The 18,246-nt window shown below is 44.0% G+C and overlaps 1 protein-coding gene across 8 annotated transcripts in view; it reads right to left on the bottom strand.

The window, feature by feature from the left end:
* The window catches only part of EPHA5 (EPH receptor A5), a 255,158-nt gene that overhangs the window by 14,328 nt on the left and 222,584 nt on the right, over positions 1-18,246 (bottom strand). For all 8 annotated transcript variants that reach the window (XM_081836263.1, XM_081836264.1, XM_081836267.1 and 5 more), the window contains 5 exons: positions 15,313-15,374; positions 11,329-11,538; positions 9,603-9,752; positions 3,213-3,406; positions 2,173-2,328 (listed from right to left, as the gene is read on the bottom strand). In XM_081836263.1, the coding sequence (XP_081692389.1) occupies positions 2,173-2,328; positions 3,213-3,406; positions 9,603-9,752; positions 11,329-11,538; positions 15,313-15,374 (772 nt within the window). The remainder of the gene's footprint in view (positions 1-2,172; positions 2,329-3,212; positions 3,407-9,602; positions 9,753-11,328; positions 11,539-15,312; positions 15,375-18,246) is intronic.

Here is an 18,246-nt window from a genome sequence, read left to right as displayed (position 1 = left end):
TGAGAAACAGAAATACTGAGCAAAATAAATCCACTTTCATACACAACTTTAAGTGTCCATGTCTAATGTTCAGTCAAGGCCCCTTTGCATTTTGTCACAATTCAAAATAGCGAAGTCAGGCCCCAACGTCTGTTAAGCAATTGTATGGTTCACATGTCACACTAAGCTTAAAAAATGGCTTAGCCAAAACACAAGGGTTTCTGAAGAAGAGATTGCATCCACTTTGATCTTGTCTGGTTATTTCGCTACTATGCTGAGCTAAATCAAAGGTTAGCCTGGTGTGTGAACTAAACCCAGGCTCTTGGCTTAGCTCTCCTGGACAAACCATGAGCCCTAAACCATAGGACAAACCTGAGTTACAGCTTGTGGTTAATTTAAATAAAATTAAACCAGCAGGCAAGGCTTGGATGACATGCCAAGCCAGGCCAAGTCTAGTCTGATGCAGCAAAACAACTGGGAGGACTGTCCTCTCCTGAAGCTTGTGCACTCACATGTTTATGTTATACCATGGTTTGGCTTAGTATGATGTGCAAACCTGGCCAATATTGGCATCTGCTCATTAGTTGTGAACAGAAAACCATCCCAATCATTGAGAATCAGAGTCTTGTGAGCTCTGCTGGAGAGAGGAATTGATTCATTCTGCCGGAGTGGATCCTTGAATCTCAGATGGCTTCCATATTTCTCTCTACAGTCACCCCCCACCTTCCCCCATCTGATACAGATGCAAGGAAACTGAAGTGTTTTAGCACAGCCAGGGAACTGTGATAGACTCCCTATATGATAGGAAGGAAGGAAGGAAGGAAGGAAGGAAGGAAGGAAGGAAGGAAGGAAGGTGGTCTTTGTACTTTAACCTTCCCTCTGTTACTGTGGAGAAGTGTTCTGGTGGAAGACAATCTGAAAAATAATTCACACCTCTGTCTGTATCTAAGACTATCATGGGTATCTACTAGCAGGGATTGTTTTTGCTTTAAGGAGAGTGGATTTTTATTATTATTATTATTTTAAAAAAGAGGGGTATTGTGCAACATTAACATTTTTAAAAAGTAAACCCCAAATTGGTGAATTTTTAAAGGATTTTCTGAAAAATATGGAGCCTGGAGAAACTGTATGAAAGGGATGAGTTTGGAAAATTTCCTCAGGCCGCAGAGAGTGGAAAATCAATTTATTATTTTTTCCTAAAAAGCAGATCATTAAGGTATGCTCCCCATGCATTTCAGACTCTTGAGATGTAGGTAAGGGTGGTTTAAAAACAAGTTTTGAAAATCACTCGTGGGATTACATCTCTGCTGGTGCACTCCTGAACACTTTCCCCTTGCATCTCAGAGGTGGACCTGGCATCTCCAGTAAGTCCCCTGGCTGTGCTAGACTCTCCAGCATCTGATAGTCTCAGATACAGGCATGGTATGTCCTTTTGCTTCCTGTTTTCCTCTAATGGGATTCCTTCTCTGCAGAAACGTCCCCTAAAGGCGTCACTTCTCTGCTTTCGTGGGGAAGAATTAAAAGAAGTTCTCCTCATCTCACTTCCCCAAAGGCTTGCATGTGCCAAGATCTCCAAGGATACTAAGAACATCTTTCCTCCCTTGAAATGGAGGCATCCCTATATTTTTGGACTGCAGGAGAACTTCTCAGAAAGAAAGGAGCTCTGAAGCTGCTCTGGAATGGTTTCCATCACCACAAGAAGCTGTGGCTCTGGGCCAGATTACATTGGGGGTGGATTCCCTCCCCCTCCCGCTATTGCACCCACAGGTATTCAAAGGTGTTTGTGGAATCAAGACTTCCTGGCTTGCAAAGAAGATTACGGTCTTCAAAACTCCCATAGTTTCGTTAACTGCGGCACACTCGGCAAGAGTGCCTTTGTCACATGAGAAACAAGCCAAGTCCTGTGCCAAAATTGGGATGCTGTTGCTACGTCCAAACTCATGTGCTACTTTATTAGAGCTGCTTTGCCAACAGCTGACGGTAACCACAAGGCCAGCTATCTCATTGGTCTGTTATCATTTATATAGGATATGAATGCTGAAACTTCCTTGGAATCGGATGGGTGTTAAAAGAAAAACAAAGAAAAACCCTTAAATGCTTCCAGTCTTCACTTTCTATCTTTACTCTCTAACTGGCTTCAAACCAACAGGTTTCTCCCTTATTTCAATGAAAAGGATCAGGAAATCTACTCACTCCAAGGTCACCTGAGCCACAGCGTCCATTGAACTGTATCCATTTTCCATGAAAATCTCTGTATACCGTCCCATTTTGATGGCTTCCAGCCATTCCCCTACAGATCTGTAGACACCATTTCCCAGCGGGCTGTGTTCACCTAATAAATTTGAAACTCTAAAAAAGAAACCAAGATACAGATTAAGACAAACCTAAAAACAACAACAAAAAACTCATTTGGGTGTTACGCTTCCGGTATTGTTTTGCATGGAGTTAACAGCAACAATTACAGTGATACCTCCGTTTGCGTATCCTTCAGGATGCGAATGCGGCAAACCCGGAAGTATTTTTTGGGGTTTTGCCGCAGAAGTGGTCCCTCTGGTTGTGGAAACCTTGGGATCGGACCAGAGCTCTGGAATGGATCCCGTCCGCAACCGGAGTTACCACTATAATAAGAAAGTATGACCCAGCTTTTCCACATGTTAACGTCAGAAGAGCATTTCACTGTAGGGTTCACAATTTACCCAAATATTCTGCAGGTTCACTTTTCAGCTTGGAAATAGTGGTTTCGGGAGGCTGAAATTCCCCACTCCCCACCTCTTAATACCCTTTTTATTGGTTCTTTGCCAATGGCAGTATGTCCTGTTTATGGGAAGATGTCCCATGGACTCCCATCCCCTTCAGAAGCCTCATTTACCAGGGTTCTGAGACTGCATCTTCCAGGTTCTGGCAAGATTTTGTGGGGCTCTCATGAGACTTTGCGGAGTTTTCCAAGACCTTGCCGGAACCCGGAAGCTGCTGCCGCCACTTCCCCTCATTTCTCTGCTGGCCGCAAGGGGCACCCCTTGAATTCTGCTGTCTGAAGCGGCTACCTCATAGTTGGGCCAGCCCTGTTCTTTGCTTTTGTTTGGAGCCCCTTATTCCCCCATGTTGATGCTTCTCCTCCGTTTCATCCCTCCTCAAGTAGTCCAATCCAATTAGGGATCACAACAGATGAGATAATCCTAGAAAACCGTGACAGAAGTAGGACACAGCATGACTTTTGGGGTTGGTATGTGTACCTGCTTGATGCATTCACCAACGTTTTCAAGCTGCTAGGGTTCCGGATGAGCTTGTCCAACATGCATACAATTTCATCAAACTTGGGCCTACTGTTCCTTTCCTTCTGCCAGCAATCCAGCATAAGTTGATAAAGAGCAGCTGGGCAGTCCATGGGACTTGGCAGGCGATACCCTTCTTCGACAGCTTTAATCACCTAAGGGAGGTCAACACAGATTCCAGAACATCGTTCCTCAATGCTCATTGTTTTAACCAGGATGGCAAACAAGGTCTTTGGAAAAAAAGCACTGAAATGTTTTCTGATAATTTCACAGGTCTGAAAACTGTAAATGTGGAAAATAATTGTGGTAGTTGGAGAAGGTTCTCATACTAGCAATGGCAGACTGATCAACAGAAAAGCTTTCGTCACATTGTGAATATTGTAATGGAGTTAAGCATGATTTACCTGTCCCCCTTTAAAACATTTTAAAAGGTTTTGGTTTAGAATTCTGTAAGAAGGGAGAAGACAAGTATGTTACTAGAAGGGTAGCCCTTTTTAAAAGTTAAGGCAATTTGGCAACCAGAATAAAAGCATGAATGATCTCAGAGTGAGTTTGGCGTGGATGCAAAATTGTATATGTCTTGTTTGTATTATGTTTCAGGCTATGTGTAACATTCCATATTATGAGATTTCTTACTCCAGTCATATTTTACCATGGGTCTATGGGCATATCAGTAAAATACGATCTATTAGTAAAAAGATAATTTGGGTTATCTTCACATGTGCCATTCTGCGCTTCTTGGAGGAAGGATGGGATAAAAATGTGAAACATAATGTAGCAAGAGTGTTGCATTTCCTTGACCTTGGATTGGGGAACCCTGAGAAGCCAGCAACAAGACCAGCAGGAATTAGTTTTGACCACAACAAGGACTACCAAATAGCAAACAATCTGCCTCTGATGACCACACAATGACAATGTCTCTGTGGCATAATATCTCTGCGACAAAATATAGTCTGTCAAATCCAGATGGTCTTGCTGAGCACACCAGTGCCCTCTGACTATGTGCCAAGAAAGGATCATAATGGCTTTTGAGATGTATAAAACAAGTGCTGGGTTCTTGGTAAGTAGTCCTAGTCCTCAAGCACTTTTAGATGTCTTTTCACATTTAATCACTGTGTACAGAAGCAGTCTTCTTCCCTGCTGGAAGAATTATAAACACATAGCATTTATGGAATTCATTATGTCAAGATGTATCAATAGCCCCAAGATGTATCAATAGCCCCTAGTTTAGGGTTCAACTACACATGGGGTGTTAGGGAATGGTAGTGCCTCTCATGTGGGACCCGTCGTGCTCCATCTGGGGCACAATGCCCAGCTTTGATCCCCACCCTGCCCTCAGTTCTCACCTGTGGCTCCTAGAAGCATGTGACAGCCACTACAAAACCTTTCCTGAGCCCTTTCAGTAAAGCAGGCTGTAAACCACAGCACGTACAAGTCCCATCAGTCCAAGTCCTGAGCAAGGTTTTCCACTTCTGCAACAAGATTTCCTCCCTTTCCCTGGTACGTCCCCTAAATTTGGCTCATGGGGGTGTGTTGGGGGAACCCCCAGAATGGCAACCAGAGGGAGGAGAAGAGGGAATGTTCCATCTGGCACAACTTACACTACTAAGGTATGTTCAACACAGAACAATCTTGAATTCTTCTGAGAAGGGGAAGGATCATTCCGGATGGGGTTCTTCTATTTTGCTCTGGCCATTCACTTATTGAAATCAAGTTGTTGGCAACAGATTTTTGAGTTTATCAGATTTTCCATGGAAATAGTAGATCCAGATTAAATGTGAAGAAGCACATTGGCTGGCGTTTGGACACTGATGAAATTGTGTGGATACCAGGAAGAACTTGCACGCACTGAGCCCACAGTAAACACTCATCTGGAAGAACCTGAACAGTGAAGCGGGGTGGGAGGAAAGATCACACCTGGAACACTGTGTCCAGTTCTGTGCACCACAACTTAAGAAGGGTATCAGCAAGCTGGAACATGTGCAGGGGAGAGTGGCCAAGATGAACAAGGGCCTGGAAATCAAGCCTTATGAAGAATGGTTGAGGGAGCTGGAGAGGAGATATGACAGCCACCTTGAAATATCTGAAGGGATGTAACATGGAAAATGGAACAAGGCTGTTTTCTCCTGCTCTGGAGGATAAGACCTGAACTAATGACTTCAAGTTACAAGAAAGAAGATGCCAACTAAACATCAGGAGGAACTTTCTGACCAAACAAACAAAAAATTCCTTCCAGGAGCACCTTAGAGACCAACTGAGTTTGTTATTGGTATGAGCTTTCGTGTGCATGCACACTTCTTCAGATACACTGAAACAGAAGTCACCAGACCCTTATATATAGCGAGAGGGTGGGGAGGGGTATTACTCAGTAGGGTGGTGGGAATGGGTGATTGGCTGATAGGTGTGGTAAACCTGTTGACGACTGTTAACTGTAAACAACTGCAATTGGTCTTACGGGAAAAAGCAAAGGTTGAGATGGCTAAAAATAGCTTTATCATGTACTGTGTAATGACATAAGAATCCAGTGTCTCTATTCCCTACACCAAAGGATAAATGGACATAAATCTGACATCAGGAATCACAAGACAGAGAAACCAGGTGGAGAACACTTCAGTCTCCCAGGAGATTCTATACAAGATCTCAAAGTAGCTGTCTTCTTACAAAAGAATTTCAGAAATAGACTGGAAAGAGAAGTTGCTGAATTGCAACTTATTACCAAACTTAAAACCATAGAGAGACCTGGTCTGAATATTGGATTCTTATCTCATTATACATATATATAAGGGTCTGGTGACTTCTGTATCTGAAGAAGTCTGCATGCACACAAAAGCTCATACCAATGACAAACTCGGTACTGAAAGGAATTTTTTTTATTTTGTTTCAACTACGGCAGACCAACACGGCTACCTACCTGTAACTATAACTTTCTGACCCTAAGAGTTGTATGACAGTGGAGCAGACTCCATCGGAAGGTTGTGGACTCTCCTTCGCTGGAGGTTATTAAGCAGAGCTTGGAATCAATCAAATCAAAGGCTTTTGTGGCTTTGCCCATGCTTATTTTTCTTTCCGTGAATGACATTATATACCGTATTTTTCGCTCTATAAGACGCACCAGACCACAAGACGCACCTAGTATTTGGAGGAGGAAAACAAGAAGAAAAATATTCTGAATCTCAGAAGCCAGAACAGCAAGAGGGATCGCTGTGCAGTGAAAGCAGCAATCCCTCTTGCTGTTCTGGCTTCTGGGATAGCTGCGCAGCCTGCATTCGCTCCATAAGACGCACACACATTTCCCCTTACTTTTTAGGAGGGAAAAAGCGAGTCTTATAGAGCAAAAAATACGGTATTTGTATCTTTCCCTCCCAGGAGCTGAAGGTTGTGTTACCCTCCCCTCTTTTTATCTTTGCAACAGCCCTGTGAGGTGAGCCGGTGTAAATTCACATGCTGTATGTGTTTAAGAAGGAGTTGTTGCCAATAGATTGTGTGTACTAGTTCCAGGGAATCCTGTTGACATCCCTGACTACTGAACTTGGATCTCTGCATGGCAGTTGTTAATGTGTATTAGATTTCCCTTCCCATTTGTTAGCATTTATTGAGTCTCTCTCTCTCTCTCTCTCTCTCTCTCTCTCTCTCTCTCTCTCTGTGTGTGTGTGTGTGTGTGTGTGTGTGGTACAACCCACACTGCTTGCTATCTGCATTTAATCTCCCTTGCCCAGATTGGGAGTACAAAAGGGGGATTGAAGCATGTCAAAAAGGGAAAATGCACACTTCCCTAATACTCATTCATGGGCAAAGGGCTGCTCAAACACTACCAAACAGACCACACAGCCTCCTCTCTTTTCCCAGAGGAATCTCACTGGTTAGCAATATGCATGGCCCTCAAGGATTAAGCTGTGCGAGCCTGTCAGTGTTTCTGAACTGAGTAATAAAAATGCATTTATCCCATGACAGCCCTTCATCCTTAAAAAATAATACTGATGGATGCTGAATTAAGGCCTATTCATGGGATGACAATGTTTCTGCCAAGAGAACCTGTTCCGGCTTTGTTATTTCACTTTGCAATAAAGTGTGTTTGCGCTACTGAAAGAAAGGGCTGGCAATGAAAGGGGCTGCAAAGAGAGACTGGGAGCATTTCCCCAGGTTTTTGTAAAACAGCTGCTGCTTGGCTGGCTAGCCAGGGAGGTGTGAAATCTTCCCTTTGATTTCCATGGCTATGCCTGCCTCCCTGAATACTGGCATCATGTTCTCGCTACTCTTACCCAAAAAGGGGAATAGGAGAGTTTCCACAATGCATATCCGTGTGTGTGTGTGTGTGTGTGTGTGTGTGTGTGTGTGTGTTGTGTGTGTGTTTGTGCAACTCAGAACTCAGCCATACTGAACAGTTGAACTTTGGCACAGCAGTACTGGGCAGCTAAGTCTAGCCACCATTTACCGTATTTTCTGCTCCATAAGACACACTTTTTTCTTCCTAAGAAGTAAGGGGAAATGTCTTCTGGAGCGAATGTGTGGTCCCTGGAGCTGAATTGCCCAGGGGCAAAAAGCAGATCATGGTTTGTTGTTTTTTTAAGAGGGAAGTAGGTGTTGAAACAAAACTGCTTATCGTTCGAGAGAGATAAGGGACACTAGAGATAAAGGAGGCTGCCTGGGAGGGGGGAGGTAAAGACAGCTAACTTGCAAGGAGAGGAGACAAGAAGACTAAAGCAATAAGGAGAGAAAATAGAAGAAAGGGAGGAGCAAAAAACTGCTCCAGCTAAGGAAAAGACACTAAGGCAAGAAAGAGGGAAGGGAGTGTTGAAAGGAAATAGCTGATCGGTGGGATCGGAAGAGAGATAAGGGACACTAGTGGAGGCTGCCTGGGAGGGGGGAGGTAAAAGCCCATGGATCCTCAGGATTTTTACATTGGGTCACCCCAAATTCACCATCAGATTACATGTCTGTGGCCACAGCATGAACCACAAAAATCATACATCGACTGTTTCGTTCAGAATATATTTTTTTTCTTGTTTTCCTCCTCTAAAAACTAGGTGCGTCTTATGGAGCGAAAAATACGGTATATTTCCCACAATTTCTCCAATGTTGTATCAGGTGTGGGGAACCTTTGGCCCTCCAGATGTTCCTGAACTATAGCACCCGTCAATCCTAGCAAGCCGGGCCAATGGATGATGGGAGTTGTAGTTCAGTGAACATTTTCCAGGGGCGGGCAGATTTAGGGCAGTGAGAGCGGTGTAGTCACACCAGGATTGCAGCTGAGGAGCGCATCTCCCCAAAGCCCCCTAGGACCCTTGTACCTACGGGACCACCTCTCCCATTATGCCCCACGGAGAGCCTCAAGGTCCATAAATAGCAACACCCTAGAGGTCCCAGGCCCTAAGGAAGTTAGATCAGCTTCAACCAGAGCCAGGGCCTTTTCAACACTGGCGGTGGTGGAACGCTCTGCCTCATGAGACCAGGGCCCTGCAGGATCTGATTTATTTCCACAGGGCCTGTAAGACAGAGTTGTTCCGCCTGGCCTTTGGCTTAGAATCAGTTTGATTCCCTCCCCCTCTTTTTTCTTTTTCCTTTCTCCTCCTGTGATGAGACTGCATTTTAATGTTTCAATATTTTAATGTTGTATTTTAATCTTGTTTTTAAGTTGTATTCATTCAACTTGTTTTTATTATTTTTATTATTGCTTGTTAGCCGCCCTGAGCCTGGCCTTGGCTGGGGAGGGTGGGGTATAAATAAAAATGATGATGATGATGATGATGATGATGATGATGATGATGATGATTAAGCACTTGTCCCGCTTCAGGAATGATGTGTGAGGGCTCTCATATGGTCCTAGAACCCTCCTTCCTCCTTCTCAAAGCCAGGCAAGTGCTTACTGGGATTTGGGAAGGAGGTGGGAGGGCTCTAGGACCCTGCAAGAACCTTGCACCTCCTTCCCGAAGCCTGACTTAAGCCGGCGCCACTGTGGGGAGGGCGTCAAATGGCCTTGACTCTGTGACAAATTCATGGTGCAGATCAGTCTCCTTCAGGTCTTGACTGGGCTTGCAGCCTGGTCTTAGCAGGCAAACAAGTGGGTTAAATTGCATATCACATTCACCGTTCAGAAGTACATGCAGAAATAAAGCATGCACAGAAATCACCTAGAAGCATGAATAGAAACCCATTTCATGTGCCCATTCAGTTACTGCTTCTCTCCTGACCCTCCTGCCTACTCCTGGATTCAACAGTAACATTTCCAGACCTGCCGCCTGCTTCAGATACTTATCAGCAACAGCAAAACGTGTTGGGAATCATGAATGCATGCGGCGTCCTGCTTTAGCAGCTAAAGAGCTTTCTGACAGGAAGGGCAACTGAAATACTTACGTCTTGGTTGGTCATCTCCCAGTAAGGTCTCTCCCCATAGGACACCACTTCCCACATCACAATCCCATAGCTCCAGACATCGCTGGCAGAAGTGAATTTGCGGAAGGCGATGGCTTCTGGAGCTGTCCACCGGATTGGGATTTTCCCTCCCTAGGAAGGCAAAAAAAACCAGATTGAGAAAATGCGGCTGTTGGTTTTGTTTTGTTTTCAGAGTGCCAAGGGAGACCATTTTCTGGCTTGAATGGGGTGGGAAAGTAATGTAGAATTGCTAATGTAAATCTGTTTTGAGAGCATGAAAGCCTCTTTCCACATTATCTCAGTCTATATGTGCCTTGCTGGCTGACTACTAATTGCCTGTCCTGAAGGCTTGTTTAAATTTCATTTGAACACCAGGACATGTATAGAATTCACATCTCAATTAGGTCATGGTAGCTAGTGGGGGAGAAATCCAAGCAAGCAAGCAAATCGTCAGCACAGCGTGGACTCCAGAGAAGCTGACTCCAGGGTACCAGAAACACCACCTGACAATCTTCAGGTCATGGCTGCACATCAAGCAAATCCTGAGGTTTGGGATGTTAATGACAGACTAGCGCTGAATTCAAATTGGTAAGGAAAATGGGAGGGAGGCAAAGGTCAAGCCCAAAATGATCCGTCTACATGTTCGCACTCTGAAACAGACATACTGGTGCTTGATTCAATTACTCCTTGCTAGGCAGCTGGAGTTCAGACTCTGAAATATGTATTGTATGTTAAAAGCGAGAAAATTTAACATGTGATTGTCATCGCTTGATTGTTTGGGGTTTTATTTACCGACATTCAGCAACACGACAACATCAGGCAAAGCATTGTGGCATCATTAAATACAGGCATAGGCAAACCCGGCCCTCCAGATGTTTTGGGACTACAACTCCCATGATCCCTAGCTAAAAGGACCAGTGGTCAGGGATGAGGGGAATTGTAGTCCCTAAACATCTGGAGGGCCGAGTTTGCCTATGCCTGATCAAATAGATAGATTGGGTTGCCCCAGCCACTCGGGGCAGCTTCCAACATATATGAAAACGTAACAAAACGTCAAACATTAAAAACTTCCTATACTTCAGACCTTGCTGACAAAGGTCTGTATAGTTAAAGCTATGGTTTTCCCAGTAGTGATGTACGGAAGTGAGAGCTGGACCATAAAGAAGGCTGATTGCCAAAGAATTGATGCTTTTGAATTATGGTGCTGGAGGAGACTCTTGAGAGTCCCATGGACTGCAAGATGATCAAACATGTCCATTCTTAAGGAAATCAGCCCTGAGGGCTCACTGGAAGGACAGATCGTGAAGCTGAGACTCCAGTGCTTTGGTCACCTCATGAGGAGAGAAGACTCCCTGGAAAAGACCCTGATGCTGGGAAAGATGAAGGGCACAAGGAGAAGGGGATGACAGAGGATGAGATGGTTGGACAGTGTTCTCGAAGCTACCAGCATGAGTTTGACTAAACTGCGGGAGGCAGTGGAAGACAGGAGTGCCTGGCGTGCTCTGGTCCATGGGGTCACGAAGAGACGGACACGACTAAACAACTAAACAACAACATACTTCAGATGTCTTCTAAAGGTTGCATAGTTTAGCTAAACCCATTCAGGACATTCTCCAAATAATCTGCCCCCACCCAGACTCTAGCATTTTCCCATCCATTTTTCATAGCTTGGCAGGTGGTTCATTGCTGCTGCTGGCTAGGAACTTACCCTTGTTGTGTAGGCAGCTTCTGGGTCATCTTCAAGAATTCTGGAAAGTCCAAAGTCAGATACTTTGCACACTAAGTTACTGTTGATGAGTATATTCCTGGCTGCCAAGTCTCTGTGTACATAGCCCATGTCAGACAAGTATTTCATTCCAGATGCGATCCCTCTCAGCATACCAACTAGCTGAATTACAGTGAACTGACCGTCATTCTTCTGTAAAAATAACAGAATGAGAACATCAAGTAATTGGCTGAATCCCTGCATCTAAAACTTCTAAAAAAGAAAAGATTTTTTTCAAATTATTTCCTAAATTTGTACCCCCAGTCTTCCAGTACATGGCACCTGAAGTCGCCAACAGCAGCAACAAAATGCAATAAAATATAACACATAATAAAACAGCAATAAAATACTTCTTTAGAAGAAATATTATATGTAGAGAAACAGGTTTTTTTATAATTGATCTTAGAAAAATATGTTTTATTATTGGAGCTTTAAACCACCCTGCAAAGAGACGCTGAAGGTTGATATAAAAGACAGTAACAAATGTTAGACCATTTGTAAACTAAAGTGTTATTTCTCTCATTAGATACTGAATCAATTTTTTATTTATAGGGTAGTAAAGCATTTTTTTTTAATTGTTAGGTCATTTTTCAAACTGTTTGCATGTGTGTGTGTGTGTGTGTGTGTGTGTGTGTGTGTTTATATATCACTGTTAGCCACTTTGGGCATCATTTTGGATGGAAAAGCAGAGTATAAATATTGAAATTTTGAAAATGTCAGTATAAAGAATAAGTAAAAAGCAGGTGTCAGCAAACTTTTTCAGCAGGGGGCTGGTCCACTGTCCCTCAGACCTTGTGGGGGGCTGGACTAGAAAAAAGAACGCATTCCTATGCCACACAAATAACCCAAAGATGCACTTTAAATAAAAGCACACATTCTACTCAGGTAAAAACACGTTGATTCCCAGACCGTCCGTGGGCCAGATTTAGAAGGTGGTTGTGCTGGATCCGGCCCCCGGGCCTTAGTTTGCCTACCCATGGGTAAAAAAGCAATGCTTAGAAGTCTAAACATGCTGTATTTATTGTTTATTTATTAAATGTAATCATAATCTAACCTCTACCCAAAGGTTCCTGGGCAGAAATTTCATCTATTTATTCAATTTCTTAGCTGCTTAACACAGGGCATTCTCTAGGCAACTTACAATCAGGTTTTTAAAAAAATACAAAATTGTTGAAAACAGCCATCAAAATTTCTGACAAACCAATACCAAAAAAGCATAAAACAGAACCACCCTCCACAGAAAAACATATTCCATCAAATGCCTAGGAGAAGGGGGAAGTCTGCACCAAAAATATGTCAGGAAAGTGCCGGGGGGGGGGTCTTAGTGGGGAGAGAACAGGACAGGCAGGGGACAACAACCGAAAACCTCCTCTCCCATTTGTTTGTTTGATTGATTGATTTTATAAACTGCCCTTCATCAAAGGGTCTTATCAGGGCAGTTCACAAAATAAAAACACGAGCACAAATCAATAGTTAAAACAGAAACAACAAAACAATAGCCCCCATATTTCCATTTGGTACACTCTGAGCCTCTTTCCTGGTTGCTCAGAGGAAGCCCTCAAAAGATGGTATTCAAATGCAGGAAGGTTCCTGGTTGAAGAAGTGTTCAATTTCAACCTGTGGGACCACATTCAGCCTGACACCACCACCAAACACCAGTTTACTACCTGCACTGCCTCTCTTAATTCAAATGGCACAGAGAGATATGAGTTGTGCGTCGACAGGACACTGGTGTCCTCATGAGCCAAACCACCTGGTGACAGTCCCCAACGTCTCCACATGGGAGTGAAACTGCCCTCAGAGGAACAGCTGCAATGCACAGCCCCCAACGTCCTGCTCCCTTAGGTGGTCCAGGAGGATGTCCTGGTCAATGGTATCAAAAACGGCCGAGAGGTCCAGGAAAACCAAGAGTTTTGAATCCCACCCCCTGTACCTTTTAGAACAAAGGGGCTATCAAGGCAGTTCTAGTGCCATGCATAGTCATTTACAGGAGTGCAAGAACTGCTTGTATTGCAAGGTAAAAAAGTTAAAGGATCCCTGGATGGTAAAGTCCAGTCAAAGGCAACTATAGGGTTGCAGCGCTCATCTTGCTTTCAGGCCAAGGGAGTCAGCGTTTGTCCACAGACAGCTTTCCGGGTCACATGGCCAGCATGACTGAACCGCTTCTGCCACAATGGGACACCATGACAGAAACCAGACAGAGCATGTGGAAATGCCATTTACCTTCCTGCCACAGTGGTACCTATTTATCTACTTGCATTGGCATGCTTTCAAACTGCTAGGTTGGAAGAAGCTGGCACAGAGCAACGGGAGCTCACCCCGTCACGGGGATTTGAACCACCGACCTTCTGATCAGCAAGCACAAGAGGCTCAGTGGTATAGACCACAGCGCCACCCACATCCCTTGCTTGTTATGACCAATGGGCAGCACACCCATTGACTTCCCTTAGGAATCAGCAATGTCTGAAGTACACAGCCCAAGCACAAAAAACTTTGACCTGTGCGGTTTTGAGGTTTCTGATGCACTGCCCCCCTTTCCTTACAAAGCCACTTCCGAGCTAGGGAGGAGGTGGGATTGCGGGCTCCACGCCCACCCCACCCTCGCGGGGCTGGCCTCAGCCCCATGATGACCCGGGGAATCCTCAGATGCATCATCCCTGGCCCAGCCAATCGGCTGGGCCGGGGGGCGTGGCCTAGCTGCATTTAGGTCTGGCGCGGCCGAGGCTCTTCCTCTTTGCCGCACAGCTTCAGCCAGGTTTTCCCATCCTGCCCACCCGTTAGGCTAGGCTCTCTGACGATGCTATGGACTCCAGTCGGTCGCCGTCAAGGGGCCTGGTAGGAATTTTTCCATTAGGCAGATTGGCTCCAGCCACTTGGTTTTCGCCTACCTCGTAGCAATCCGTCACAACTCCGCGGTATTGCCGGTTAGGCATTGGTATGGTATTGATCTATTGTTATGCAGATGATGGGGGGAAGGAAGCGCCATCACCTTCCCCAAAACTAAGGGTAGTCCGGTAAAGGATTCTGGGTAACTCTAGGGGGTAAAGTGGAGTTTAAGCGGTAACTCCAGGGGGAGCTCCTAGCCGACGTGTCTCAGCAGGACTCCCCCTATTGGTGGTTAACCCTCACCGGTTGAAACTGGTTAGTTGTAGGACCAATGCCTAAGCCAATACCACTCAATTCCTGTAATCAATAAAGTTGTGGCCTAATTTGACCCATTAACTTGAATTCTTGTGTCTCGTGTCTTTATTTCCATGGGGGGAGGCGGGAAATCGCCACGCAAACCATCCTAAAGTGACGAAAGACCTTCTATAGCAAGAGGCAAATGGCAAATGGAAACCTTACAAAGGCTTCACCAGTAAGAATGACCATAATCATCAAAGCTTGAAAGAAGGCTAGCCAACATTTTGCATTTGAAAATTATCTCTCCCACCCCACCAGTAAAGAAGAATAGACTTTTCACGTGTAAAATGTGCAAGTGTGGAACAAGCAACCAACATTTAATGCCACAAAAATATTTTGGGAAGCAAATATTGGAATGAAAAGATACAATCAAGAATAGCAACATCCAAAAAGCATGCCAGAATATATTCTTCACAGTGAATTTCTCTCCAGTTTCTTGCGAAGGCTAAAATAGGCTCTGGTGTATAGAAGTTTATTTATTTGTTGAAGATGATTACATTTAATTATTATGCGGTGTATTATGTTTTTATTATTATGCTGTGTAAATTACATTCTTAATGTTGTACACCACCTTGGGATCTTTAGATAAAGGGTGGTATATAAACTGAATTAAAAACAAAAACAACAACATCCTGCCAAGGATTGTTTCTAAAAGGAAATCATTCTTACTTTTCTTCAAAGCACAAGTATTGTCTTAAAGCGGCATAGGGGTGATTTGATGCTGATACACATTTTAAGTCTTACCTTTAAAAATGTATCCAAAGATCCATTTTCCATGTATTCGGTTACAATCATGACTGGCTTACCTAGATGAAGAAGATCAAAACCCTTTCAGTGCTGTAAGTCATGGAACATCCTACAGCAAATTGTGCATTTTCACAAAGTCAGTAGGGTGGGAAAATTGGCAAGGACCTTTAATTTTCCATCTCAAAGTACAGTGGTGCCCCGCAAGACGAATGCCTCGCAAGACGAAAAACCCGCTAGACGAAAGGGTTTTCCATTTTTCGAGGCGCTTCGCAAGATGAATTTCCCTATGGGCTTGCTTCGCAAGACGAAAACATCTTGCGAGTCTTGCGATTTTTTTCGCTTTTTTCTCCCTTTTTCTAAGCCGCTAAGCCGCTAATAGCCGCTAAGCCGCTAATAGCCACTTAGCCGCTAATCTGCTAAGCCGCTAATAAGGTTGCTTCGCAAGACGAAAAAACCGCTAGACGAAGAGAATCGCGGAACGGATTCTTTTCGTCATGCGAGGCACCACTGTACAACATGTACAACAAAGTACTACATGGCGATCCAATGAAAGTTACAGGCAGCATGTTTAAATACAAACAAAGACGTTTCTCAAATGCAACACACTGTTCTCTGAGCCGTGGGAAGTGCCAAGTCAGAATTTGCTGGTAAACAACACAGACCCTAGCTGAAGACTCTGCCTTATTTTGCGGCTTCTTCTACAGACTGATCTCAGGAACTGGGCCGGATTTAGGTTTGATGAGGCCCTAAGCTCCTGAAGGTAATGGGGCCCTTTATATGTCCAGCTTTCCTTTGTCAACAACAAATTGTGGCTGTTTTTTCTGTTGAATATATGCTATATGGTAATTTATGGACCTAATAGGTATCGAAAACCATTTGCACATGCAGAATGTAGGCACTCTCTATATAGAAATGAGCAAACCAGTGATATTTTAGGGAGCTGGCAGGGCCCATTACTTACATCATTGGAGCCTACACAACACAAACACTGTTGCTGTAGGTAGGTTTTATTTTACTTGTTTTTTTATCTTATATTTTGGAAATGTACATCCAGTTCCCCCCCCCCTTAAAATTTATTGCGGGCCCCCAAGAGAGTGGGGCTGTTTGTGTAAGCTGGAGATTTAATTTTCCTCACAGAGATGCCAACCAAACTCTAGGCTGTGTATTTATTGCACCTTTACATTCAAATCATGCCCCCCCCATGAATTCTGGGTATGTAGTTTACACCCCAGAAAGTTACAATTCAACAAACTATAGGGCCCATAATTCTTTGAGTGGGTATAAGATGCTTCAAATGTGCTTTAAAGACATAGTCTGTACACAGCCCTCCGTGTGTGCTATGCATGATGAACGGGGGTGCATGTCTTCATCTACAGTTATGTCCGAAAATTCAGGGAGGCCCAGATCGACACCTCAGTACTGGTACATATTTGCATCTGGTTGTACACTAGCATTGCACACTAGGAACCCGGCTAATCCCCCCACCCTGGGACGGGATGTTTGCAAATTCCCTTCTGTAATGCTGAATATATGTTTCGCTAGCAAATCCATGAATACATTTGCGTGAATCACCTCAAGTATAAAAAAAGTTAAGATGCTCAATCACAGTAACACACAATAAAGATTTTTATTACCTGATTGTTGACAACAGTAGCAATGTTTTCCCAACTCCATTAGACTAATTTCTTGACCGAGTTGTTTTAAAGGTAATTATATATAGCCTACACTCCGTTTTTATACGTAAATGCTCGAGTGACACAGCAATAATGAGCGTGACTTGCTCCTGACCTTATAAATTCAATGAAATGCTGGTAGAACACATACAGCTTTCTCCTTAAATCAATTTTCATTACCTAGCAGACAAAAGTGCAGACGAAAAGTAATTGCTGATTCTTTTCAAAAGGTTTTAAATGAACATTCGTATCCTGTCCTTTCTTGAAGGAGCCAAACATCTCTCCTCCCCCATTTTATTCCCACAGTTACCCTGGAGAAAAAGCTGGGATGAGACAGTGGCTGCCTAAGGACACAAGGGGATTGTTTCTTATGAATAAAAGAATTGCCTCTCCCTTTATAAACTGAATTGGTCATTATGTTCTGCCGGTGAGGGTCCGAGGTGGGCATCAACTCATCAGTAGGTCTGTCCGTATCATGTAGGAACTGCGCTGTAGTAGCTGGGAAAACCCAGCCAGATGATGATGATGATGTTGATGATTGTAGTGTGGCAATACCTACGCTTTGGACCTCCCTGAACAAAGAGGACAGGTATAGTTTCTATAGTCAAACCTCGATTGTCAAACATAATCCATTCCGGAAGCGCATTCAGCTTACGATACGATACAACATGATGCAATAATCTTTATTGTCATTGTCCCACACAGAACAACGAAATTGAATAATCTACATAAGACATTCAAAACCCCACAACCCTGCTGCCCCAGCTATCCCAACCTGGTTAGCCCCCTAAAAACTTTGATACCCCATTTTTAAATACAATATACTCCCACACAGACTCATTACAATGTGTTTAAAACCAAAATCGCATTTGGGTAGAAACTGTTTCTCAGGCAACTAGTCCTAGTCTTTATAACCCTGTACCTTCTTCCAGAAGGCAGAAGCTGCGCTATCTCTGCCGCTTTCTTATGGCACCTGGCAGCATAGATTTGATCCAAGGTGGGAAGAGGGCACCCAATTATTCTCTCAGCAGTCTTTACAACCCTGGACAGCATTGTTTTTCCCCTCACCAGGCAGCTCCCAAACCACACACAGAGACCATAAGTTAATGTCCTGCACTCAATTGGAAGCTGCGTCGGACGTTCGGCTTCTGAAAAACGTTCGAAAACTGGCACACTTGCTTCCAGGTTTGGGGCGTTTGGGAACCGAGGTTTGACTGTATTCTTTGTGATTCCAATTTCCCAACAAGCCTTTTAAGTG

Source organism: Podarcis erhardii (assembly GCF_964252035.2).
Source record: "Podarcis erhardii genome assembly, chromosome: 13".
In the NCBI taxonomy this organism is placed as follows: domain Eukaryota; kingdom Metazoa; phylum Chordata; class Lepidosauria; order Squamata; family Lacertidae; genus Podarcis; species Podarcis erhardii.
Note: the sequence above shows the minus strand (reverse complement) of the source record. Positions and strands in the feature narration are given on the sequence as shown.